This window comes from Dermacentor silvarum, chromosome 1, assembly GCF_013339745.2.
Source record: "Dermacentor silvarum isolate Dsil-2018 chromosome 1, BIME_Dsil_1.4, whole genome shotgun sequence".
Lineage (NCBI taxonomy): Eukaryota > Metazoa > Arthropoda > Arachnida > Ixodida > Ixodidae > Dermacentor > Dermacentor silvarum.
This window is the reverse complement of record NC_051154.1, coordinates 131,937,698-131,965,258: the sequence shown is the minus strand read 5'-3', so window position 1 is coordinate 131,965,258 and position 27,561 is coordinate 131,937,698. Positions and strand designations below refer to the sequence as shown.

Genomic DNA, 27,561 nt, shown 5'->3' with positions numbered 1-27,561 from the left:
GCTGTTTCGGCTAAACCGCTGAGCAGCCGAGCCTGAGCCAGCTGAGTTTTGAGTTTTGAAGCTGTGTAGTATTCTGAACTCGTCAGTGTGGCAACATTGTCCTAATTGTTCTACGCTCAAGATGGCGGCTTCCACCTGCGCTGCTGGTAATGGATATAATTTTTAATGACGATTTCCACGCATTTAACAACAACCTATAACGAGATCTAACCTGACGGCGGTTGTGGATGCTTTGTCGCTTGTTTGAGACTGACTTTACTTTTGTTAACTGCATTAGAGAGCAGTTTCCGGTGTGATACCAAACCTCGATCTGGTCGGCCATTTTTTTGGGTACTGTGACGTACGAAAGTTTTCGGAAAGAATACGTGCTGTTTGACCATGCCCAACGAGCTAGAGCGTAAGTGTCATGTAATTATACGTTGATTGATATGTATCTGAAGCAATTTGTTCGCTAGTGCAAGAGAACTTCGTTCGTTAGGGTTCAGTTGAAGGCGCCGAGCGAGCGAGTTGCGCGATATGCTTTAGCCGGTCTTGACATCTCTCTGTCATCTGTTGTGCGTCACTGCGTTATTTAATTGTAAATCGCAGTTGTCATGACTGGAAAATTTCGTTTTCGCTAGCAACAAAGTCGTATTGCTGCCCTCGGGGTCATATTTGGAATTGTTTGAGCTGTCTGTCGCCTTATATGCACTCGGGTAATGTGCGTTAGCGAGATCATTTAATGGTTTTGTAGTATTGCACGGAGAGCGGAAGGCTACTCACCACAGCTTATCTTCGTTTTGCTACCAGGTTTATCTTTTGCACTCCACAGTGGAATGCGGGCATTATAAAGTCGCCGGAGCTACGCTTTTACACCAGAGCAATTTGATCGCGCATGCAGTTTTCCTGAATTAAAACATTTAGGGCTTCAGCTGTCATTGTCACCAGAAAAAGTTGCCGTAAATTCTCCCTCTACTCTTGAGAACGGGCTCGGGATTCGTTGATTGTACCGCGTCTCTTCATGTTCGATGTCTTGGTTAATGTAAAAATGCCCTATTGGTAAATGTTAAGTTAAAACCGCAGAATGGAGAGAAGGGTTCCCATTTATATTTGTTACTTAACCATTATGTTGCTTATTGTTGATTCTGGGAAATACGTGAAAAGTACCAGTCGACTTCCACCAATTCGAGATGATATAATTTGTTCTCGTTTAAGGAAAGATGTTAGTTTGACCGTGAAATGATTACCGAATATCAAATAACGGGAAGCCGATAGCATGTTAGTGTGTCGCTTTAGCCGGACAAGGAAATATTTTATTTTAGAAATTTACCACATGGGAGTTACGAGGCGTCTAAGTAATGCCAAAATAGGGCAGTATCTTGTAGTTCTTGGCTTGTTAAATCAAAGCTGTAATAGAAAGCACGTAAGTCCGGCAAGATTCTTGGTGTAATGTTCATTGCCAACCATAAGCACACACAACAATCAAGTGTTGCTTTGTGTAAATAAAGGTGTAATTAAAATTTTGAAAGCACAATCTGGCGGTCCCACCAAGGTTGAAGTACTGGAAGTGTACCGTAGCGTTGCTTATGTGAACAACATGCTATTCAGCTCAAAATGCAGATAACTAGTATGGAAACATGAGTATGTGTTAGTCCATTTGTTTACCCAGATAGTCAGTTGATAGTGCTGTGTCCATCTTCCTTTCCTTCGTAATAAGTAGTCCATGCTGCTTGCCTCAAGGTTGGATTTTTGGGGTTGCTAAAAGCTCTACCCCAAAGCATTGTTTGGGACTCTGCAAGACTCCTGTTGCCATTTCCTGGATTTTCTGTAATCATTTGCCACCTCTGTAGTGTCAGGGTGCAAGCAATTGCTTCAGTGTATATGAAAGCTACCACCAGTGAATTTGTTCTGAATGGTTCAGCAAATTATGTTCACAGGCTAGCCAACAAAAGGAAGTAAAAAGACAGCATGGTTGTGCATGGCTGGCAGAGTATTGAGTATGAGCAATGTTGATCATATTGCACTCAAGAAGTTCATGAGTTGTTGCACTGTGCACGACAGTAATGTTAGTGATGCGGCCATTGCCGTTGTGGCACTACTACTTTTATTTTTCTTTGCACATTGAAGTACATCCTTTGCCGTCGTTCCTTTGTAGACGATGTTCTGACTTCTGTAAAACATTCAGTTCGTCGGCAGTTTTGACAAAATTGTTAGGCTAAACAGAAAAGGCTGTGTTAGAGATAACATGCTTCAAAGAGAGCAGCTGCATACTTTTGCTAAATATAATTCTACACATTTTTGTAAAGATAATGAAACATAGCTAAACAGATAAGTGATTTTCGTAGAACCAGGTTTCTCAAAGAATTTTAATCAGGTGTGTGTGAATGGGGAAACTTTGCAATCAAATAGGAAATTTAAATATCGTAAATATGGACGTGATGCAGATTTTCATTTTTTTTAAATTTTGATTAATTTTTTCCCCATTTCTAATATGCTGGAAAAGGAAATTGAAAGCGGGAAAGGTGTGAAGAGAAAAATTGTTTTGTGTTCATCATTGTGCACTTTGCTCCTTGCAAGCCCTACTGGGCAGCTGGTTAAATGGGTACTGACATGAAAATTTTTGTGTCCCACTTTTATGATATGAAGCCTCCATTCCTCGAGAGTGCCACAAATAATTATTTACATCACCTTTTATATGACCTGTTCATAACATGCATTAACACAGTGCAGCTTAGGACATAGGAGACTCATCACGTCACCATAAGTGGTGGTCACATAGTATCACAATTAACTTGAAGGGCCCCTGACCAGGCCACATAGCAAATTTTGGTTATATGTTGGAAGTTATGTGGCCTCTAGGGAGTGTTCTACTGTAAGAATTTTTCAAATTGGTTCATTAATAGCTGAGATAGAAATATTTAAGTGCCGCAAACCCATGATTTCAGGAGGTGAGTGTCACCGCTAACATAGACACTCTCTCCGCTTGTCCCCATGTAGCCTCCGTAAGCAAAATTCCTTCCCTGTGTTCTCCCATACCAGAGCTAGAGGATCACGTAATGCATATGTCACGCCTTCCCTCTCTCCCCTTTTTTGCCCCCCCCCCTCTCTATTTTGCTGTGCATTTCTGGTGACAGTCTCGTGCGTGAGCTGCTGCGTCTGTCTTGTTTCGTGCAGCGCATGATTTTGTGCGCTCTTCACGAAAACACCTGTCTAGCGGTATAAGTCAGTGCTACACGAACACTAAGGCAGACGCAAGAGGATGAAAGAGCATGATCATAGGTAGCGCTGGAACACGGTAGCAAATGACATAATTTTGTTCTCTGCATGTACGACTGCACGACATAAGAAGCAGATGAAACTGAAGTACATGTCTCTTGCTACGGTACGAAGTAAAACTAAAGACATGCAGACATTCGGTTTGTAGGTGTTATTCTCGAAACATTAATTTGTGTATTGAAGCAACAGATCAAACAAATAACTGCTGTTGCCTTGAATAATTCTCAAAGACACATGTCACTGTGAGTGACGTCACAGCACCGTAAACTACGTAGGCGCACTTGACGCCAACTTTCCGGCTGGGAGTGCGGCGCCCGCGAGGAGAAGGGCGCAGGGCTTTTGGTATAAAATTTCAGCTCTTTTTGCAGCGCGCAGCGGTGTAATACTTTGCAGGCATGATCGTTAGTGTGCATTGTATGCACTGCACTTGTCTGTTCAAAATGGCCAGACCTGGTGAGGGACCTTGTAAGAGCCTGCCAGTCAGCCCGGTGTGGTGGTTGAAGGCCATACAGTGACCGTGTCGGCGAAAGCTGCAAGCCCTTTCAATTGTGTGCGTCTCTCAAACGTGCTCTCCCCTATGGTTCCGTCAAGTGATTCAATTGAATGGGCTTAATTTTTGGCAGCACGACCATAATGTGTGTGTACACATCAGTGGTATCTGGTACCATGAGACCGGCAGAACAGGTTTCAGTGACATGACGAGTCTCCTTTTTTTACATCTGAAACTGCGCTGCTCTTCGCGCATGTTTCGAACTGGTCTCATTAAAAAGTGATGTAATTATTTGTTGCGCTCTCGGGGAATTGAGGCTCTATAGCATAATTACTTGGTCGGCAGCTATTCAATAAAGCAATAAAACCAATAGGAAATTTTTGTCAGTACTTCTTTAAAGTGAAAGGTCAACACACTTTGTTTTGACAGTGACATATTAGGAAAAAAAAAACATACAAAACATTACTAAATGCTCATGGTACATTTGTGTGGCTGCATGCCAAGGTCAGGTTTGAAGTGAGTGTACATAGTGTTAAAAGGAGCTAAATACAAGTGTAATACCGTGCGTCATGTTAGTGCCGTGAACGCGGCGAGCTTCGGCAAGAGACAAACTTTGCGTATTGAATATAATAAATCCGGAAGCAGCTCAGAACCGAAGCATCCTTGATAAGGTTGCTGCAGGCTGCCATGAAAAAAATAATTGCTCTACAGTGCTCACACAGTAAGTACTCTGTGTGGGCAGCTTTTTCTACCACTGATTTTAAATCTTTCCAATCCAAAAAGATTAGAGAGTGGGAAAGTATAGCTGGCTAAGTTAGTTTAAAAGCGGCCATTTTCAGGCAGAGCACACTCCAGTAGTCATAGTAACCCTAATTCTTGCCTGTCTTGAATTGGGTGAAAAAAAATTAAGTGCACTAGTGCTAAAGGGGACAATACATTCAGCAACACATTATTTGCATCTGTTCTTTGGTATGTTATAATTATCTATGAAAATTTGCTAGTTAAATTTTAATGATCTTAAAGGTGCATGTTGGATTTGTGAAATGGAAGCCAGCCAGGGTTGTAGCCATCACCATTTCTCAGGGGCTTTGAGACCACCACCACTTGTTTTGTTATCCATTTTCAAATGCAATTTTCATTTTGTGTAAAGCTTGCGAAATGTCAAAGTAACAGCACAGCCACAACCAGCAACTCACAATTCAAACGTAAAATGGGAGGAAGCAGGGACACTGTAACCAGTGACAATCTTTCGACAAGCACCATGTAGTGAATAAATCAGTCATCCATGGAATTTTGCAGAGCATTCTTGCCTGCCAACATACGACTTGTGAAAATTTACAAGCATCTTCATATCATAAGGAAATTACACAAAGCAGCATTTGCTGGATGAGTGAGCTCTCTGGGAAAAGTCCTTTAGGAAGCACAATTAACCCTTTCAGATGCCATTTTATCCCGTCAGTTGAAAAATTGCTTTCACCACATTTCTTGCATATTCAGAATCATGAAAAGTGTACAGCTGCAGAAAAGATTTAGAATTTTCAACTATTTAGTGAGTTTTATCAAGTTTACAGAATGTGAACTCCACACGAATACTCACTACAGGAACATCAAATATGACAACATAAACTATTTCATGTTTTGAAAAGCTTGAAAAGCACTTACCTAGCCACTTGAAAATTATGCCTGGTGCATGACGTGAAAAAGTATGAAAGAAGTGAACCCGCGACATATAATGTACTGACACCAAGTAAAAACACCCAACCATCTACTTTCCCACTCATTTTGCTAAAACATTCTGCGCATGTTATTCAAAATTGCAGCACAGTTCCAATAAGTGTTTCTATATGCATGCGACACGTTTTAAATATTACTTTCATCAGTGCTTTTGCTGTTGATGCACTATCTTGCTGTACACAATTGTGTACACGGCGTCTGGAAGTTTTAAATAACTGTTAAAATTAACCCTTTAAGTGCCGGCAAGATATAAAAGAAACATTTAGAAGATGACATTTTTTTAAACTGCTCATCTGGATAGGAAATTTTTTGCAGATGGAGGTAGTCAATTCACAACTTGTGTGTGAGAATATGAAATAAACAAATACCGTGTACGTTGACTAGGAAGGTCAAAGATCTTCAATTCTGGCACACCTGCTCGATGCTACAGGTATATTTTAGAGTAAGCGTTCGTTGAGAAAGACTTGCAAATGCAAAAAGTTAGTTCCCGACTAGTGGCTGTGGAGGTTTAGAATGTTGCTTGCGTATGATAAATCTCAAAACACAGTACGGAGCAATGTCTTACACCAGAAGCATGCTACTTTGTGGACTTTATTGCCAGTCTCGCTTCGACTGTTGCAACAGACAACTTACTGCCTCGTTAGATGTTCTTTGCCTGCTGTAGAAGGGATGTTCACAAAGTGGCACGCTGTCAGGCGAGTAAGCCCTGCTTCCAGAGAACGTGCATGCCTGAGAGGACAGCAAGATGAAATTGACAGCTGCCATTTTTAAAATCTCTGCTGGACAAGCGAAGTCTATAGGCGCTTTAATGGCCTAAGAGGGAACTCGCTAGAACATCAAAAGGGATTGTACGATCCAGGCCCGTTATAGAAATTTAGAAAGAACGCCCAAACATGTGGACGAGGGTGACTCTTTCTTTGCACTTTTTGACAAAAAGATGGTAGCCAATCAAGACTTGTCCATGGCATTTTAAGGGTTAAAAGGAAATTGCAGACAACTAAGTGGCAAAATTAGAAGTAACTTTTTAAGTCTACATAACAAGGACTGAGTGAAAAGGAATGTGTCACTTTTCTTTAGCATAGTATATTGTGTTCAACACAGCTGCAGTAATTCTTGAGCACAATGGATGGACGCCATGGGGGAATATATCTTGGTGTTACTTAAGCCAGGAATGTACCGGTGCTTTCAGCACATTACAAGTGCAGAACTTCATGGGACTGAGAGCTGCTCAAAGAGAGGCCCAAGTAAATTAAAATCACTTGTTGCCAGTTCGTCTAATTGCAAGGTGCAGAATGCACTAAAAACATGAACTCGATTTTTTGTTAATCATATATTCATTATGAGAGAGTGCATTCTCATGCTGCTGTAAACAGCAGTGGTGAGCAAATTACGTTTGTGTGGGAATCGGGTTGTACTGGAGCAGGTCACAATATGACACAATGTTTGGCACCCTGTGCAAGTAATGTCTTTTTACCCATTATGGCCCCAGAATATTGTGAGCATGACCTTGGCATGTATACGAGCTTTTTTGAATTGCCTTGGTTATTGTGGCAACGCGATTAGGCCTCTGCCCTTTGCTTGTCCACTTGGACTCTGGCTGACCATAGTGGATCCAGCACTCTTGTCGCCAATGGCAAGGCATCAGGGAAAGCGATCTCCCTCTGCCTGCTCTGCAGGGTCACAGAAGTATCTTACGGACATTTGCCTGCTGCTCCTTTATAGGCATCATAAGTTTTGTTCACCACTTGAGTCCTCTGGGATGCTTTTGTGCAGTGCTGGATGCTTTGATCAATCTGATGCATCAAGCAAAAGGTAATGTTTCATTACGTAGCCATTTCATCAATGCTGCCACACCTCTTTTCGTGCACAAGCTTCTGATATTAAAGGGCCTATCTACTGAATGTTAACCCTACAAGTGTAAATTTTTCGGGGTGAAATGTAGCCTCACAAGCTAGATTTTTTTATTGCATACAAAGAAGCCTGCGAATACACGCAAAATTGCCATGTGACTGGCCGCTCGAGGCACTTTGCGTGTATTCATGGGCTTCTTTCACGCTTGGAAAAACACTTTTATGTAGCACGTACTGAGCAACAGAAAGCTGTATCGGGAGTTTTTCATGTTGCTCTACAATTTTCTCATTGACGCTTTTCATCTGATTATTATAATTGAAAGTTGATTAATTATGACTAATATTGGAATTAGGTGGAATGCAAAAAATTGAGTATCTCTAAGCGATGGCAAACAACATTATCTTGGTTCTGTCCAGTTACGTGGCATTTGCATATTTTTAAATCTTGGTGCATGGTAGTTGGGACACCCTGTATATTCCTCTGACGCAATGTGGGGTGACAACTTATTTGGTTATGTTTAACCAGTGTGTGTCACCAAATTTTTTTAAACTTTCTATGTCCAAATAAAAATGTAATTCCTTATTTAAGGGATAAACGTATACTTTTTTTATCATTTTAAGGTGATTTTTCCATTGGCACCACTGAATTGAATTCTGGGGTTTTACCTGCCAAAACCACGATTTGATTATGAGGCACGCCGTAGTGGGGGACTACGGGTTAATTTTTGACTACCAGGGGGTCTTTATCATGCCCCCAATGCACGGGACACAGGCGTTCTTGCATTTCGTCCCCATCGAATTGCGGCCGCCACGGCCAGGATTTGATCCCGCGACCTCCTGCTGAGCAGCGCAACTCCATAGCCCCTAAGCCACCGCGGCGGGTATTGGCACCACACTCTTGGGGCACAATATGAATTGTAGACATTCCCTTTAAGTAAAACTAGGTGAAGAGTGAGCCTGGCTCTGGAGCGAGGCTCGTCAGTCATTTGACTCTCCGCTGTAAAACTGGTGTCATTAGTAAGGCTGTTTAACTGACATACAGGCGCTGCTATACTGCTTCAACATCCTGCAGCACATATTTGTTGGATTTTCACTCTTTGAACCCAAAAGCCAGGACTTTCCCTGATGCGTTTCCCTGGTGCACACTTCCAAGTGAGTGGCCAAATTCAAAGTGCTGTGGTCATCCCACTTTTGCCATCAGGATGCTGGGCCTGTGTGCATGCACATGTCTAGTCAAGGGCCAGATAATGCTTGAAGGGTCGTTTTCATCACTGAATTTTACATCTGATTGTTGATGAAACCATGAATTCCACCAGCCGGCATGTAGTGAACACTTGATGGTTACCAGAGAAAGATTTCATGGCTCAGGGAGAAAAACACAATTTTTTGCCTTTGGTACAACACATATAGTATTGTTCAAACACAACAAATTAATATTTTGACACCAAAATTATAATAATTACAAACATTTATGTATGAATATATTCAAAACAGCAACTTCATGTTTCGTTTAAATATGCATAATTGTAAAGGTTTTCATGTGTTATGCCTAGCCACAAAGACAACAATTTGGCATCATTTACTGTTGCTTTGTTGAATGACATCTACCCAAAGAAGGGCTGTGTTGCACTAGCTTATTTGACTGGCGAACTGCTGCATAGATTTCATTCCGTTAGGCCAGGCTTAGTTTCTCTGATACCTATGGCGTTTTGTTTTCTTTTTCACGGCTGCAAGTTCTGCTCATGGACGTCGATCCTGCCGCTTAGGTTCTGTTTGGTCTAATGGTATTTTTCACTGGTTGATCTGGAGCAGAATTTTTTGCATTGCGGTGACGAATCCGAGTTTCACTGGTCGATCTGGAGCGGGTTCATGCTCTCCACTGGTTGTTTCGGATCAACTCGCTCCGTGCCGGATCACTCTCACTTGTTTCGCCACCGAGGCGCGGATTCGGGTGGAAATAGGACAAGAAGCATATGTCACTTCCGCCCATTGTGGCACTGTGACTTTGGTTGCCATGAAAACATACAGAGCAAAGTCTGTGTGATGTGTGCGCAAAAACTTTCCGTATGATCAACCGCGGAGCATTTTTGCTCTCCGCTGGCAGATTCAGATTGGTGAATTCTGAGCACTCGCTCCAGGATTTCAGCGGCAGCTCTAGATCGACAAGTGAAATAACATTTATTGGGCCATGACCAGCAGTAAATGAAGTGCCACATGCATCGGGTACCCACCTTACATCCATAGCACCACTTTATCTGGGTGCACCTGCACATTACACATGTACATGCATGCAGAAAATGATGTGATGCATCTTTTGTGCACATTGTGTTTCTGCATCAGCATGCTCCTCACTGTTGCTGCGCAATACAGAGGTTGGTGGTTGATATAACTGAGAGGTGGGTGAGTCATTGTGGTGGTGGGTGGTGAGCTGGACTGGTAGGCAGTAAGCTCACTGCCTCCCATCGTGGGGAGAGCCGTGGTGTTTCTCTGAGAATATGGTGGTGTGTTAAGCCTGATACATGTAAGGTGGCTTCTGTACAAAACATAATCTGTGGCTGTAGTAAATGTAACTTATCACAATAAATGCTACATTTAAATAGTGAACTAGTCATGATTGAATTATTGCAACCAGCACATAGTGCAAGACAAAACACTCAAGAAAACAGGGACAGCGCCCGTCTTCGTCGTCTTGTGTATTTTGGACCATCTTCGTTGTCTTGTGGACAGCGAAGATGGATTCGCCGTCTTTGTGGTGGTCATAACAGTGCAGAAGCAACTTGCCCAAAGCCACTTAATGAATTTTGCTTGGAACTGGCTTGCTTGATGTTGGCTCTTGCTTTACAGGCGGAGTGGTGGTTCCACGCAACTTCCGACTGCTAGAAGAATTGGAACAAGGCCAGAAAGGTGTTAGTGATGGCACCATTAGCTGGGGGCTTGAGGATGATTGCGACATGACACTGACTCACTGGACTGGCATGATCATTGGCCCACCGAGGGTGAGGATACTTGTTTTGATTTTCACAGTTTTGAATCAAAACTACAGTTTTGATTTTCACTGTGGTTTTAATTTCGTGACCGATCGGACCTTGAAAAAAAAAATAGCTCTCGTACAAAAAGTTAAGTTTTCGACGCAAATCCAGCATAGTCTTGAGGCAATTGCCAGAAGTTTAGTTCAAATGGGGCAAGACAGGTATTGTTCTGCGGAAAAAATCAAACCAAGAAAATCAATAGTAGCCGCAACACTCTTAGGACATCGTCATTGCCAAACAACCTGGGCATATGGCTTGATAATTTTATTGTACGATGAAAATATGTTGAATAGCAGCTCAAGAAAAATTTTTTTTAATGCGCAATGTGCTTTTCAAGGCTCGTATATAACTAATTATGCAGTGTATGAATTTGACACCACCAGGGCTCAGTGGTTGTAAAATCAATTTTGGGAGTAGTTACTTTGTTTTCTTCCATATGTTCTCCGTATTGTTTTCTACAAGCATAGTAAGCATTCTTGTTGCTTTTTCCTTAATTACTTGTTAGCGACTGTTGTCTAACTGAAAATGTGATATAACCTCATAGGGACAGTCAGGTGCATGTGGATTATTCATTTATATAAACAAAGAAGACTCATTGACCTTGTGTGCACAATCTGTTTGCTAGATGAAAAAGAAGCTGAAAGTAGCTTTGAGGAGCTTGGCGAACGAATATCAAGCACTCAGCGCGCTCTGCGACTTAGAACCAGTGCGCTCTGCAACTCTTGGCACCTGTAGTAAGCTTATTTTTATTTGGTACAGTTTATTTGGAGCTTATTTGTGGATGAATTACAACAAATGATTAAGGACCTTAACCGAGATAGTTTAAGAGTGGGGTTGAAGATTAATATACAGAAGACAAAGATAATGTTCAATAGCCTGGCAAGGGAACAAGAATTCAGGATCGCCAGTCACAACCTCTACAGTCTGTAAAGGAGTATGTTTATCTAGGTCAATTACTCACAGGGGACCCTGATCATGAGAAAGAAATTTACTGAAGAATAAAATTGGGTTGGAGTGCATACGGCAGGCATTACCAAATCCTGACTGGGAGCTTACCACTGTCGTTGAAAAGAAAAGTGTACAATCATTGTATTCTACCAGGGCTAACATATCGCGCAGAAACTTGGAGGTTAACAAAGAAGCTTGAGAACAAGTTAAGGACCGCACAAAGCGATGGAACAAAAAATAACTTTAAGAGGCAGGAAGAGAGCAGTGTGGATCAGAGAGCAAAGGGGCATAGCCGATATTCTAGTTCACATTAATAGGAAAAAATGGAGCTGGGTGGGCCATGTAATACGTAGAATGGATAACCGGTGGACCGTTAGAGTTACAGAATGGATACCAAGAGAAGGAAAGCGCAGTCGAGGACGGCAAAAAAACTAGGTGGGGCGATGAAGTTAGGAAATTTGCAGGCGCAAGTTCTAATTGGCTAGCGAAAGACAAGGGTAATTGGAGATAGCAGGGAGAGCCGTTCGTCCTGTAGTGGATATAAATATAGGCTGATGATGATTATTATTTGGAGCTTCGTATGGATCTTATTTTGGATCTTTGTATGAACATTGCAACAGCCAACATAATGTTTGATGAAAATGAAATCCAACTTTTTCAGCCCTTGCAACATAAAATATAAGAACGCTGTACATTTTTCAAAAAATACATCACTCATTCACAACCTTTGAGCCCTTGTGGAGACACCCCATTTCACACCCTATCCGTAACTTTGCTAAAAATTGTAAAATTATTTTCTTTTTGTGTCATGCTTCTAAAAGCTTTTTTACACCGAATATGTAAAGAAAAAAATCTCTGCCTAAACTAAATAATTCATTAACAAATTGGAAACAAGATTGAAATAAGTTTTGGCAACAGCATAACCACAGGTGACCCATGCAGCATTGTCAAATCTAAAATGGGCACACATGGGCCTGAGCATGCAGTAGTCAACCAAGGCAAAGCACATACACTCCTAGGCCACGACATTGCTAGACATCATATTCCGAAGTGAGAATCAGTTCTGGCAGGAGCTAAGAGGTGGCAGCGCAATAAATATTTTAGAACTCGTGAGTGGTAGCAGCACATTTGGGGCTAAACTAGGTGGCACGTAGTTCCAAAAAGGTGTGTTCTTTCAAATGTGCGTTCTTTCAAAAGGTGTGTTCTTTCAAATTGGTAAATATGACCTAAGTGGTGACTAGTAAGCCAGTTAAGGTATGGTGTTGCTAGTTTGAGGAAAAGGTTGTCATATGAACCTAGATCTGTCATGTTATTAATTCATTATAAGTGTTGGGGTTTGAAATCTAGCTGGTTGTGAGAGAGTTGTGGATACATTCCTGATGCATGTGCCATGGTGGCTTATTAGTACCTCGGCTTCGTGCTACTGAAGATGAGGCTGCAAGCTTATTAATGTCAATGCAATTGCAGTGGTTGCATTACATTTGGTGTAAAGTGCCGAAATGCCTATGCCTTGGAGATTTCAGTGCTTGTCAAAGAGCCATGTATGGTTCAAATTACTTTGGAGCTTTCCATTGCAGTCTCTCATGCGTAAAGAGGCAACTACATGTATGCAATATTCAAGCTACATGATGGGTTGATCCTGTCACGCTGTTGCATTGCGGCGTGAGGCAACCACATGGATGTGACATTTTGAAAATAAGTGATGACAAATTTACATTTTCGCCCAATTAAATGCAATTTACTTTGGAGCTTTCCATTGCAGTCTCTCATGCGTAAAGAGGCAACTACATGTATGCAATATTCAAGCTACATGATGGGTTGATCCTGTCACGCTGTTGCATTGCGGCGTGAGGCAACCACATGGATGTGACATTTTGAAAATAAGTGATGACAAATTTACATTTTCGCCCAATTAAATGCAATCATGCCCCCATAAAAAGATTGTAAACGTACCTCGAAACTAATGTTGTAATCCGAGCCTACTTGATCTAGTTTTAACATATTGTCAGTAAAAGTTTTTGCTCATTGTCAACGTTAAATGGGGTGGTGCCATCAGATAACACTTTCATGGCTCTGTGGCATTTCAGGCCCAACAGCACCAAAACAAACAACTGATTTCAATAGTAGCAACAAAACGTGGCCAATACTTCCTCCTCATCGAGTGATAAGACTAAGCAAAGCTTGACTAGAAAAGAGCCACAATTCATCGTGAATAAACCATTTGTAGTTCTCTGAAATCGTGACTGGCAAAGCGCCACATTTCATATTCAATGAACTGGAGCTAGTGTTTTCTACTCGCTACTGGCAAAGTACGAGATTTCACCGTCAAGGAATTGATTTTTTGTAGCTGTCACAATGGTGAGCAAGAAGAAAGAGCAAATTCAGATCAAAGCGTGTGGCCGGGGAGCTGCCATGCTGTTGTGCAATCATGGTAACCTGCGGAAGGTGCCATGTGGAATTCTGGGCGACAAGCGAAAGTGTCTGGGGGGCCAAAAACCAATGACGTGACAAGCAGTGGCGACGAATCGTCCTCTCCGATGGCCAATTTTGACGTTTTGAAAATTGCGTACATGTGGTTGAGCCTTAACATCTGGACTGCGCCCCCCCTCAGTCGTACGACGCCTGTCAGGTACCGTCCGTGAGAGGGGGGGACTTCTAAGCAGACGCAGGCTGGTACGTAAGCACACTGCAGGCGGCTGATAATGGGTGTGCAATACCGTATTTACCCGAATGTAAAGCGTGGGGCGACTTTCCAGTCACGCGAAATAAACAAAATAAAATTGCTGATGTAATGCGAGATGATCGGAAAAATAAATGGTACCTTTATTCAAGGAATTGCAATTTGGAAACGTTCTCTTTCCTCATCATAGTCGTCTGATGAGGAGCTAGACGGAGCTTTCCTTGGGTAGTCTTCTCGGGCGATCACTTTCACGAAATTTCGCGTGACTCGACACAGAAAGCGTCCCCGACAAGTGTTCCTGGCTCTGTCCTAAGCTCGCAATCGGCGCCAAGAGAGCTGTCGGCAGTATACTTCGAGGGTGCCGCATACCTGCAAAGTCTCCCGGATTTGGACCATTTCTCCTTCTTGTACGGTTGACACGGTTGAATAAAATATTGCTAACACAATACTGGATTGTGAACCGGAAAATGCAAAAATGTGAAGATTCATTTCTTGATAAAAATTTTTGTCTTGCACCATGGGGGGACGGGTCGCCTCTTAAGTGAAACTACCCTGCAGTACGAAGCCAGTTTCAAGTTAAATACAAAGCTTTCTACCGAGGCATTCAAAGCTGCTTGGTGAAACTGATGGCAATACATATTAGCTTTATGAAATATGATGACTACTTCTGCAGAACATGATAAGAGGAATTTTTTTTTGTAGCTGTGTTTTAGATGCAGTTAAAATAAGCAAAACGTGGTGCAATTTGTGCTACACATTAGTGAAAGAACCCTGAGTGTTCAATGTTCAATTTTTGTATTTTTTTTTACCTTAACTTGTCCAGAAAAGCTTATTTTACAAAGCAAAGCCCTCGTCTTGCCAAACTTGGTACATTCATCATATGCTAGTGTAGCTGAGCTTCCGAGTGCAGAACACCACAAATCAGTTTGAATGAAAAGTTTGCATGCATAGTTCACATAACAATGACTTTCCAGACCCCATATGAGAACCGGATCTACAGCCTGCGTGTGGAATGTGGATCCCAGTATCCAGATGAACCGCCTTGTGTCAAGTTCATTTCTAAGATCAAGATGGTTGGCATCAGTGAGAGCAATGGTGGTGTGAGTACATTTTTAAGTGTTCATGATATTGGTTTTATTAGTTGCCAGACTAAACAATCTGCAGCACTTTTAATTTATTGTAGGATCATGGCTAAGTTCAAAGTTTCACTTTCAAACTTATCTGGAGGCTATCATCGCATGTTGAACATCTGCCTTGGGTGTTAGAAGCAGGAGCTGTAATGTCTCAAAAGTAATTTTTTATTCGTCAATCTATCAGAAAGCTCATTGGTAAAATGACTTAGAATCAGACGACCTCATTGTCATAAATCAAAAATGCACGTCATCTGCGGTGATGGCAGGGCAAAAAAAGCCGACTTTTTCTCTAGTTGGAAAGGTCATCGTGTGTGGTGCCACTATTATCTCCCCTTCAGTCTTGAATTATAATATTGTCAATACATGTTGATCAGATAATTGTATTCCAACATGCTTCATTGAAAGAAAGTCAAGGTGTTTGCATGATGCTTTGTGCATTTTCTAGTGACTGCTCATGATTAGAGTAATTAAATATTGAATTATTGTTCAGTCAGTCATGTTGTGTCTTTCCATAAAGGGAATTGAATCACTGGCTCAGACTACACACACAAGTTAATTATCAGCTGCAAACATTGTGACGAAGAAAAATCTAGTCTTTCTCCATTGCTGACTGAACATGACATGTTGAACATAGCATCAAACATGGTAGTGCCTTCAGTAAATAAAGTCATATTGGGTAAGTAGAGGGTTCAATTCACCTGCAGCTCAATGTCCATGTTTTTTCCTTGCCATTACTGAACAGAACTGGCAAAAACAAGTCATATACACAAATGTGCACACTGCGACTGAAGGAGATATCAAATAGTGATGCAGCGAACTGTATTTAGGTTTGATTTGAAGAGAACACACAGGTGCAGCATGCATAAAGAGCCCCAAATAATGCAATGCCGCAAACATGGCGGCCATGAACAAAGTTGCCACCATGGTGACTGGCACGAAACCACAACTTGGATTGCAGACTGCTGACGAAGTGGCTGGTGACGAGCCGTTGCAGGAAGCTTGCCGTCAATATGTCCACATTCTTAGATCTTATCGACGATCGAGCATGGAATCAGACGCACAGGCTAGACCGTAGTAGGCCCGTAGTAGCGGAGTGCGGATCCATGTGTGGTCCCCTCCATGTCTGAAAAGTCTGTCAAAGTGTACTTGCTTTTATGTTCGTACTCCTAGACCTTATTGGCGATCGAACGGGAGATGAAAAGCACGGTCTAGACTGACAGCCACAGTAGCAGAGTACAAATCCATGTCTGTCAGCGTACTCATTTTTGTTTGCACTCGTAGACCTTATCGGTGATCAAGCATGGGATCTGACACACGGACTAAACTGACTAATGTAATGGCAGAGTACAGATCCATGTGCGGTCCCCACTGTCACCAAATAGTCTGTTGGTGGTGTGCTTGTTTTTATGGTTATGGACCCCTCCATGTCCGAAAAGCATGTCGGCAGCTTGCATTTTGGCTAGTGGCTTGGCTTGGTTAGACCACAGTCGGCAAGCCAACGTGCTGATCTTGCACAATTAACACCGATCGCGTGGTTGCGTATTCAAGGCGGGGCAGAGCACATGCATGTAATTATTGTTCTCATATCGACATGGCATGATGTCGAAGGGTCATCAAAATCTGCAGGAGACCGTTTGCTGACCCATCAGAGGCACCTTGCTTTTGTTTTTCACGTAGACTTGATAGCTATTTTCCCCCCACTTATATCTGTGTGTATGCTTAAAACAAATGTTGGATATAATGAAGTTTTTTTTCATGTCCGAAGTGACTTCACTATAACAGGTTCAGCTCTGTTAATTTCTCACATCCAAGGTCGTGCTTGTCTGCTTCTCTCGAATGCCAGTGTACAGGTGCTATTGCATTTACTTATTACTTATTCTTATTCAAAAAATTTTCCACTGTGCTTCCAGTGCAACCGTGTTACCACTACAGGTTTAGGCACCTTGGGCAGCACGTTTTCAGTTTTCCACGCACCGGAAAAAAAAAAAATGTATCGTAAACACCAGTTGTCGGTTCTTTTAAGGGAGGAAGTGGGTTTTAAAGCCTTCTTTAAAGCCTCCTTTTTTAAATTTTAAAAAACTGGACAATACTGCTAAGTTTTCTGGGCTGATAGCAAGTATACAATCATTTTTATAATAGGCTAACTAGTTCTAGAGTTAATTACAAATAAATAACCATTATTACCAGGAACAATGGAGCCAGGACTACTCACCAAAATATCGTTTAGGCACATAGCTCGACACTAGGAAGCATAAGATTCACAATGGTAGGATTACTTTGTTGGTATAATAAGTATTAACAATCATACAACACTTCAAAGTGTTGTGTTCAAAATGTGGCTAGCTCATTATTTAATGTACAACCAAGAAAAAAAATTAATTGGAATACCACAGCAAAAAATATCGAAATATTTACATTGCTAGATGGTTAATAGCCACCAGTGGTATAATCAGTCTGCCTAGAGCTATACGAATATCATTATAAAAATTTTTTTTCGTATTTTTTTGTTTTCCAAGACCCATCTATGCTGCCTTTGATGCAACTTGGCAGAGTGGGACATCAGAGCAGAAAGCAAGCTTCATGTCATTAAACAAGCACTAGGCAAATGAAAGTCAAGTAGACACCAATAATGTTTTACAGAAGTCGTCCTGTGCTACCTAAGAATGAGACATGCTTGCCTCACACCATTTTGTATTGAAGTGTGAACGAAAACATGCATTTGAGGTGTACCAGAAATCTATTTTAATCAGCTGCATTTTGATCATCTGCTCCATATGATAGCAGGTGACATAAAAGTATGTATGCTTGGCATGGGAACTCGCACTAATAAAACTGCTATCTATGGCGGTTTAGCGCTTGTGGTGTTTTGGTGCCGAGTGCATGGTTGCAAGTTTTGTATTAAAGGGGGTGCAGTGCAGAGATGTTTGTGGACTGATATTTTAGTGCATGTTAAAGAACCCTGAGCTGTCGAAATAAACCTAGTGTAGCGCTACAGTATCTCTGTCTATATAGACGATTCCATTTAGTGGTGCTAGATCACATAGGACGGAGCAAGATGCATGCAGCACAAATGCTGAACGTCATCTAGGCTTTTGTACTACATCTGTCTTGTCTGAATTTGGTGCTGGTGAATCGTGTATCACAATACCTGTAACTGTCCTAGCTTTTCTTATTTGATTCTCTCAATCTGGGTGTAGTTTTGAGACATAAAACACAACCAGCCGTATATTTATTGGAATGCAGAAGGCATTAGTTGACTTTTCCAGTAAATATATACAAGTGTGCTATGCAGTACATGCTATGTACTTCTAATGAAGTAATATTTAGAAAGTTAGTTCCTAATGTGCGGCAGAGGTACATGAGACATTTAAGCATGTGCATCCTGCACATACCTGTCTGTTTTCATGTATACGTAGTACATGCTTCGGAAGGTAGTTTTTGGATAGCTTCCCCCTTTCCTCGCGACCATTCTCTAGAAAGCAGTCAATAAAGAGTTGCCTTGGCAGAAATTGGTACAGGGACAAATGAAAGCATGTTATGCTTGATAGATTTTTTGGTGCACATTGCCACATATCTCCAGCTCTCGGTCTGCAAATGTACTGTGCATTTATCCATTGCCAGAGGAAAAAATTATGCACTGAATGAAGGACTTAAGGCGTTCTGAACCACTCCTTGGGCTTGGTGAAAAAACACTGTCCACGGATAGCGTATGCTGCTGTGAACGTCTCAGCCAAATTTTGCAGTCATGCGTGGTGTGTGGAGCTCGCAAGCCGAGCGCGGTTACCTTTTTCTCAAACAAACAGAAGCCTTCTCCACACTCTTTTCGGGGCTGCCATATTTCGTCCTAGAGCAGATTCCCATACACGGCTGCTATTGCTCAATAACTGACATCAATCAAGAAGGGTGTTAGGATCAGTGAGCTTCTTCCTACTTTTACTGTGTATATTTATTGACACGGTTTAATAAACAGGCTTAACTAAGCGGAAATCCGTGTTTTGAATTTCAATGATAATTATGTACTTCTGGAAGCACTACTATCGTACTATCGCCAACTATCGTCTCTTAATGCTCGGCCGGGCCTTCCTGTGTAGGAATGTAACATTAGCCACACTGGTTATCAGTGTCGTAGCCGTCGGATTTCGCTAATTTTGATTAGTTTTGTACACTCGGCTAGCCTCGAACCTTGTGAAATTTGAGGTCAGATCACATGCACACTTGCCAGCATGCACTCACTCCTGGCTGCTCCTGGCTGTATGCCTTGGCAGACTTTGCTTCGTATTGAGCTGTTGCGCAAAATGTGATATTTGGATGTGGCTACTATTTGTCGGTCAAGCTAGTGCAGGACAAAGCTGGTCCGCACCCTAGCATGGCCAGACTGGAGCACATGAGTGTGAGCGCGCACTCCAGTTCTATCGTGCACATAGTTAGTCACTACAGTTGCATGTAGCTGTGTCTGTACCGTAACGTACATACCGCAGCCGCCCCGAGGTGCCGCGACAAGCCCACTTGCTGAGCTTGCTGCGGCTCGCGGAGGACAACAGCGTGCCCTGATTGGTATCTGTGGGTGATGCGACTCAAGGCCCGAGTGCCATCTGACGAATTGGTTGTCTGCTTCCCAAGTTGCACGCCCTCAAGGTGTGTCGATATCATGGTCGAAGCTCGCTACGTTAGGAATCCTTTCAATGTGAGTCTGGAGCACAGCATCCATTGCTTAGCCGATGCGAGTGCTGTCGACATACTCGCATGAGCGAACATGAAGAGGAAATTTGTTCGGTCCTTGGAAATTGTGTGATTGTCGTAGAGATAAATGGGCTACTCACGTCACTCGGTGCGAGGATAGCCACACATAGCTATGTAGTGCACTGTAGCACAGCAAATGGATGAGGCACCGTGAACTCAGCCATAAGCTTAGGGATAGCCTCCGAGTTTGGCGTGTCATATGCACCAAAATCTGTAGTGGCATCTATGTGAACACCCAAAATTAAATTTGAACTGCGTGCCATGATGACGTTGTGGGCACCACCCTGCTCCGCCAGCCTTCGCAGGGGAAGGCATTGACGGACTGGGAGCACCGCCAAGGGGATCAAAGATGATCTTTTAATTGCCAATAACTCCGCCTCTGCTGAATGCATTGAAGTACTTTTTGAGGCAAAGTATTTCTGAAATAGTGTATTTTAATGTCAAATACATTTCACGACTTCAATGAAAAGTGTTTCAGGACCCCTTCAAGTAATGTGCTCCTGTGTTAACTGGCATGCCACTCTGGCAGGTGGAGAAGCGCAGCCTGAGTGTGCTCAACCGCTGGCAGAGGAACTACTCCATCAAGACGGTGCTGCAGGAGTTGAGGCGTGCCATGACCCTCAAGGAGAACCAGAGGATGGCCCAGCCACCTGAAGGATCCACCTTTTGAGAGAGTGGTGCTCTCCTCTTCTGTACTGGGCTGCTGCTGCCACCACTACCACCACCGCTCTGTCTCTGTGTCTCATTTTGGCCTTCTCTCCGTGTCCTTCGTTTGATTTCCTTAAAGCTGTAAACATGGCAGTTTGCTCCCCTTAAATTTTTTGTTTATGAAGCTGCTTGTCTCTTAAACCTTCCCCACCTTTCTCCTCACCTGCTTTTAGTGAGCACACATACTGTTCTTAACTGGAGGAGATAACCACATCTGCGGCCACAGCTAAAATCCTTCTGTTCTTTCCTCCCAGATATCTGCTCTTGATTGTACATTTGTGTTACATGCACAGTTTTCTGTTTTCTTCCTTAAGTGACACTTAAAATTCTTTTGTAACCTCACCTTTAAAGCAAAAATGACAAGGTTTGCCCTTTTCTCAATAAGCAACACAGCCTGAGAACATTGGGACTTTAGAGGAGTGTGCTGCCGTGTTTGCAATAGAGACCAGTCTTGTCTTCAAACTTGCAAACTGAAATATGCAGGCAAGGAAATAAAGAAAGAGCAGGCTATTTTGAAGTGGTGAACATCCTTCACATATGTTTTACACTATTTCTTTTTTGCATTGGGGGCTGGCCATGAACTTGCCCTGTACCCGTAAGCTTCCTTCCTTCCCAAGTGCATGAAGGGAGCTCAGTGTAGGAAATGGTAGTGGAACACAAGATCCTCATCTGGCAGGTTGACATCCATAAAATGTTGGATATCTCAGCCTTGAGCATTACTGAATGAAGCAATCTACGCGTTTGATAAGGAAAGCCTTTTGACCAGTGTTTTGCTACAGTGCTGTATTCTCTGCCCGAGTTTGGCAGGGCATTTTGTGCATGTGCAAGATGTGTGTTGGTCTTAACTGCTGATCTGCACAAAAACACATGTAGAAGAGTCGCAGTGAAGGTAGTGTGCACATGGTGTGCCTTGAGTTGTGTGCCAACTGTGGCCATAAGTACGATGTTTGTCAGTAGCATTCACGAAATGGTAAATTCCCTGAAGCTTTGGTTCAGATGAGCTTTTCACACTGGCTTTGACACACATTGGAGACAGAGTAACTTGCCAGTGAATTGTGTTTCATTGTACTTCTGATATATAATTTATTTTCACTAAATGGAGTTCTGCAGAAGTCCATGAAGTGGAAGTAGATTGAGAAAGGAAAATATGCCTGCCACCTGACTTAAACAGAGTGCTACAAAAGGAACCAGCTTGGTTTCCTGTAAAGCAAACACTGTAGTTGACAAAAATCAGCCTGGGATGTGAATTCTGCCTGGGGCCACCACATCAGAGCAGCTCCTCCACTTTTCAGATTCTGTAGAACTTATTTGGTTAATATAACACTTCAATCTTCCAGTGTTGATTGATCTGGCTTAGCACTACCATCTGCTAGCCTTCTGGATAGCTCAGTTGGCAGAGTGACTGCACCGCCCTGGCAATGGTCCTGGGTGTGATTCCCGGATGAGGATCAATATTGTTCAACTACCAAATTTGGTTTTCAAGAAACTAAGCTGGTTTAAACTTGTAGCATTCTGCTACAGTCGGATGGAAGGTAATTTATTTTGTGACTACTGCACATAGCACTAAGTAAACTTAATTTCAGTGCAATGTGACATATTATCATTTTCTCCTTTTACTTCTTTGTGCCTGTTGTGGGTGTTGTAAATTTTCTGGGCTGACTGAGATTTTGTTAATGTGTGTAGGTGCAGTGCACACTGCATCAAGGTTTTTTTGTTATGTAGCTGCCAAGGAAATTGGGAATGAAAGCTAGTTACCTTATTTTTGTCTCGGTATTGCCTGCAGTCATGTGTCAGTATGATAGGTAATTGCACATGTAATGTTAAATAATTTTTTTTTTTGTTTTTGTGTGTGTGTTAAAAGGGTCCTGCAACACCTTTTCTTCAAAATTGAAAACACGTCCGAGTGAGTGCGATGCCTTTCATGAATATATCCCAACAATTTTTTTGAAGTACCTAATAATAAAAGAGATATAAAGAGCGTAGTGTTTGCTTTCCTCATTCCTCCTTGACATGTTTCCGCTGAACTCGACTGGCATCGATAAGAATGCCCTGCCTTTCCTACATTTCTTTTTTCTATGGTGCACTTATGGTAACCTTTCAAGGTGGTGTCCGACAAAGGTGCCAGGTAGCTACAATGGAGTGTCAACATCATGGGCGGGACTCATTTACAACCACTGCTTCAATGTTTGCTTAAAAATTGGAGGGGTGTGCACGCATGTGCAAGCTTTCGCTCGGGAGCAACTCGTGATCAAGAACGATTGCTCAATGCCTGGCATCTATGGGCTGTCGCGCGGGTCTATGACATCATGTGGAGCATAATAGAGGGCGACCTCAAAAGCCGCAGAAGAGAGCAATCTTTTATACCAAATTGTGGGCTCCCTGCTACATGCAGCGAATAAATATTTGGCTCGCATGTTCATAGCAGCATTGCCTACAGATCACTAAAATTTTCTTAGCAGTTAAAAAAGTGTTGCAGTGCCCCTTTAACATTAGGAGAGGAAGAAATGCCTGTGAAGTTTGTGTACTCTGAGGGAGTGACATAATAAAGTGTTTTTGATTGCTTCAAAGTTGTGTTGCTTTCAGGCATAACATTTTTTAAAACAAAAGCTGCTCTTTATTGACAAATAATGATCACTACAATACATTTTTGTTGTATTTTTTATGTTTGTCATGCTTGGGTTGCGCATAGCTGTGGTTCTTGTTTTGAATTCTAAGTGAGAAAGGTTTAGAAGTGTGTGGAGAACACTGCAGTATTTCTGTTGTGATAAGGCCATTTATTTTCACATTCTTATGGCAACTTGTGGAATGCATAAGGGCATTCACAGCCCTATACATATATTATTGCACACATGGTATAAGTGCTTTTGATGTCTGAATAAATTCAGCGCATGTACAGAAATTAGGATCGTACACCTCATTTAGAGATTTATTTTTGATTTCTTGACACTGTCAGGAATGCTCCTTTTTATCTTGAAGCATTTGATAGTGTTCCACGGCCTTGCTAGCTCTTCAAATTTAATGCGTCGGCGATTATCAAGATTTGCACTGGTACAGGATGGCCGTGGTGGCTATGCTAGATTATTGGTGTCAGATTGTGCTTAGCCGTGATTTCTGTCTCACAAATCTGGAATTATGCCACAGCGCAGTAATGGGACGGACGATTGCTTTTTAAAGACCTGCCTTTTTTTTTATTAGCTTATCATTGGAATAGTGACCTTGTGGTTCGATACCAGCAACACTACTGCAATGATGGTGGTGGCATGCCACAGAAAATGGGCGTGCCGGACGGCGCTCTCCCGCTGAGGCGCAGTGTGGAAAAATTGAGCGAGGGCGCGTACACATTTTGTATACCTACGTGCTATTCTAAATGCTTGTTTTTGCATCATATATTGAATAGTTATAGCGTTACAAAAATAAAAGGTTACAAGATGGCGGCACCTTTGCGGTTGCCAATTTATTAGCCCAGCTTTTCCTCTAGAGGTAGTGTACTAACTTTATGGCTCGTAATTAGCCCCGAGATCTACCTGAACTAGACCGTATTCTAGTACACTCTAGCTCAAAGTGAATGCGACTATTGCAATAATTTTTTTTAAATACATTATGGACTTGGCAAATGTCTGCAAGTGTAATGTACGTGTAACACAGGCATATGGCTCGTACTGCTTGAATGGAAGAACGTTTTTCTGTGACCGTTAAGCGTACAAGGTTTGCAGACGCACTCTGGGACAGATAGGCTGCGGCATCGTCTGGGTAGCCGATGCTTCACCCATCCACTCCAGAACAGAACCATGAAGGCCTCCATTTATCAGCGGGAGCTTCCCCCAAGCATTGATTCACCTTTGGTAACCGAGCGCCTGGTGGGGAATCGCTTGTGTCCAGCAGTTGGGTTCAAACCCAGCACCTCCCGTTAAAGGTACCCAGCACTGTTAAAGGAACTGAAGTGCAAATGACCTCCTTAAGTATCTTGAAAGCTGGTGCAAAGGCATTGTATGTCGTGAAGACCAGCATAGTTCAAGACATTATGCAAAGTTGAAAAGACTTGCACAGGGTTTTTGTTTCATAGAGAGGGCTGCGACCACAAGTTTCATTTCAAATTCAAACCTGTGTTTTTGTGGAAGTTGTACATTCATCTGGCAACCTGTGCCATGCCAGACTTGCAGTTAGTGTACTAGACAATGGTCGAGTGGGCCGAACGTGGGAGGCGCCGAGCGAACTGGATTTAAAGCCCCTTGAAAGTAGCGACAGTCTCCTCCGCGCGGGCTTTCCTTCTCAATTCTCGGATTTCTCCCCTCGCCGGGGTCCGCGACTTAGGGGCTTTTGGCACTGGGGCTTAGGGGCTTTTGAGGCACTGGTCTCCGCTGAGCGTGGCTCTTATCTCCGGGACATGTCCCTAAGCACCTAGGAGCTCCACAATTGCCATGACAACACGTGTTAAGCGGAAGTCTCCGCTGTACCCGGGGGCGTATTTCTATTTGCGCCCGACCGCTGGCGCCACGCTGCGCCGCTCGCGCGTACCGCGTTGCTAGGTGCACGGCCGGACTGGAGAGGCGCGCGCGCTTAAGGAAAGCGCGCGCGCCTCTCCAGTCCGGCCGTGCTAGGTGGTTGCTTTCGCCGAGGGCGCTCGAGCGCAATCGTATGTAGGGTTCCTCGATGCGCGCGCGAGGGGGGGCGCGCGCATCGAGGAACCCTAATCGTATGGTTCGTATGCTTGCAAACCTGGCAAGTATGGCTGGATGGCTGAGTGGTTACGCTACCCGGGGCTTGCTCCGTGACCCGGGGCCGGCGCGGTGCGCACGGCACGCTGAACCCTCCAGTGGCTCGCTGCAGCCGCTTTAGCATCAATGCGCGCGCTTGTTTATTCGGCCTTTTGAAGCGTTGTATGGGAATTTATCCCTTGTGAAACTTCCATGACGAAAGTACGCTTCCGATAGAACGTCGTGACACTTTTTTTTTTTTTTTGAAGACGCTTCGATAAATACAAGCGGAAGCGCTCCCAAAAAATGAGTACCAAGCAGTGGCTGAGCGGTTTGCCTCTGTCGCCACTTGGGCTGTCCGTAACGCGGAGGTGTATTGAGCGCATATAATGTAATCAGCGTAGAATATAAACGAGAATTTGTTTCATAATCGTGGCTCTTAAAAAGCTCAGAGAACGTAACCAAGAAGAAATGTTAGTTTATTTGTAGTGAATTCGCCCGAAAGTATTGGGCCAGAAGCATTTGTACCAATGCCACTGTGCAAAAATACATGCTGTGTTTGCGAAAGAGCCAATATAGAACTTTACGCATGCGCCTGTATTGCGTCACGATGAAACGACGAGAAATTAAAAAAAAAACGTTTGCTTACACGGAAACTTTTAAGACTATGGCACTTGATAATTAACTTACAGAATTCAAGATGTAATGTTTATCAGGATTCAGGGAGATTATGAAAAGCGCGCGGCTTGTACTTTATGAGCATCCGCGAAAAATATACGCCCGATACGTAACTTCGCTTCCGTGCGTATGGCTATTTATTTCACGGCTGCTGCCAAGATATCATTGAGCGGTATTAATTCACTTTTTACTTTCGCTTAACCAACTCAGAGAAGATAATTGTTTGGTCTAATTCAAAATAATTCTTATTCGCACTTTTTCCACGATGAAAATTGCTACCAGTGTTTTACAACTGATGGCACTGAACTAGAGAATTATCTAGGCGGCGCCGAAGATTGCGGACCGGACCGGTAGGAGGTTCGAAAAAAAGTGTCACGTTAACTACGGCAATATCTGGCAAATAAACTGAAATATTCTGCGTATTTCAGCGCTGTATGTGTTTTTCGTTAATCCCTGTTCCACATAATGGTCTCATTTATAACAACCGTATTTCGCCGTCCATTGTGTTTCATTCTGTAGTTACGGTAAGCGGACGAATGCAATAATAGGTATAATATCATTCAAGAATGCCTTATGTTTTTTTGAGCATTTCTTGCGAACTTCGCACCTCTTTGCCTGGAGGTTTCTTTCCTTTGGCGCCGGCCGCGATCCGAGAACAAATAAGGAACTGCTTTGGGCTTCAATTTTTTCTTTCCATAGGCTTGCAATACTTTCGGCTAAAACTGATCGTTCGTAAAAAGGAGCTCAAACATGGCAGTGATCTCTGGGTATACGCATGGTAAGAAGCAAATTTCTTCCATTTGAATTTGTTTGCACTCTTGGAAAGGAAGACGGCACAAGCATGCACATGTTTATTATACATGTAACTAAAAGGAAACGCCGCTTATCTATTTATATATTGGGGTTCATGCCTTCGCAAGTGTACGTAAACAAAAAAAAAAGTTAAAAGGAATGCTCGCCGTATTGAAAATTTGTAAAGATGAAGCAGCACGCAATAAAAGCAAAAGAGTTCCTTGGCTTCACAAGTATATATATCAGGCGCAAGGATCACACACGCGCGCACACACACACACACAATTACAAGATAGAAGTTACAGGCATTAACTTATAAATTACATACATTTGAAAACTAAAGCACACGCGAAAGCACAAAAAAAAAAAAGCTTTGTCACGGCACGAAGAGTCGACAAAAAAGTTTAGCGACTCACTATATGCAGTTATAGGTGCTCTATATTGAACTGAACGAAGAGTCCGGCTATGCAAAGAGCATTAAAATCGCCATGCAACTTCACCCACAAATATAAGGTAAGTTGTAAGATTCACCTCGCAAAGAACGACGTGCTTAAAAGAGGCGAAATCCTTTCTCCCGATGTTATGGAGCCACTGCTCCGGCCCTCGACATTCCGTTCTCTATGGGTGAAATAAAATAATGCTAACCCTTTCTCTGACCTGCTGTTGAATTGAAACGCGCAGCAGCAAGGCATTAAATTTCCACGGAGAACGAAGCTCAGATTCCTACCGAAAGACGGAAAACCCTAGGAAACACACGTTCGGAGCGGCAGGGCGCGATCACCGCTTGGAATGCGCATGGCGGGCGGGAGGAGCTAAAAGCGCGCGAAAGC

At 42.8% G+C, this 27,561-nt stretch overlaps 1 protein-coding gene across 2 annotated transcripts; it reads left to right on the top strand.

The window, feature by feature from the left end:
• Positions 1–23,134, top strand: LOC119436048 (ubiquitin-conjugating enzyme E2 variant 2-like). Of its 2 annotated transcripts, none has more exons than XM_037702788.2 (4): positions 1–146; positions 10,174–10,325; positions 14,961–15,086; positions 20,389–23,134. In XM_037702788.2, exons 1-4 carry the CDS (start codon positions 122–124, stop codon positions 20,527–20,529), a joined length of 444 nt encoding a protein of 147 aa, XP_037558716.1. In that variant the 5' UTR covers positions 1–121; the 3' UTR covers positions 20,530–23,134. The 2 variants fall into 2 exon arrangements, with proteins under 2 accessions (XP_037558716.1, XP_037558717.1); XM_037702789.2 differs by lacking the exon at positions 1–146 and adding an exon at positions 238–397.
• Positions 23,135–27,561: the final 4,427 nt, after the last annotated feature.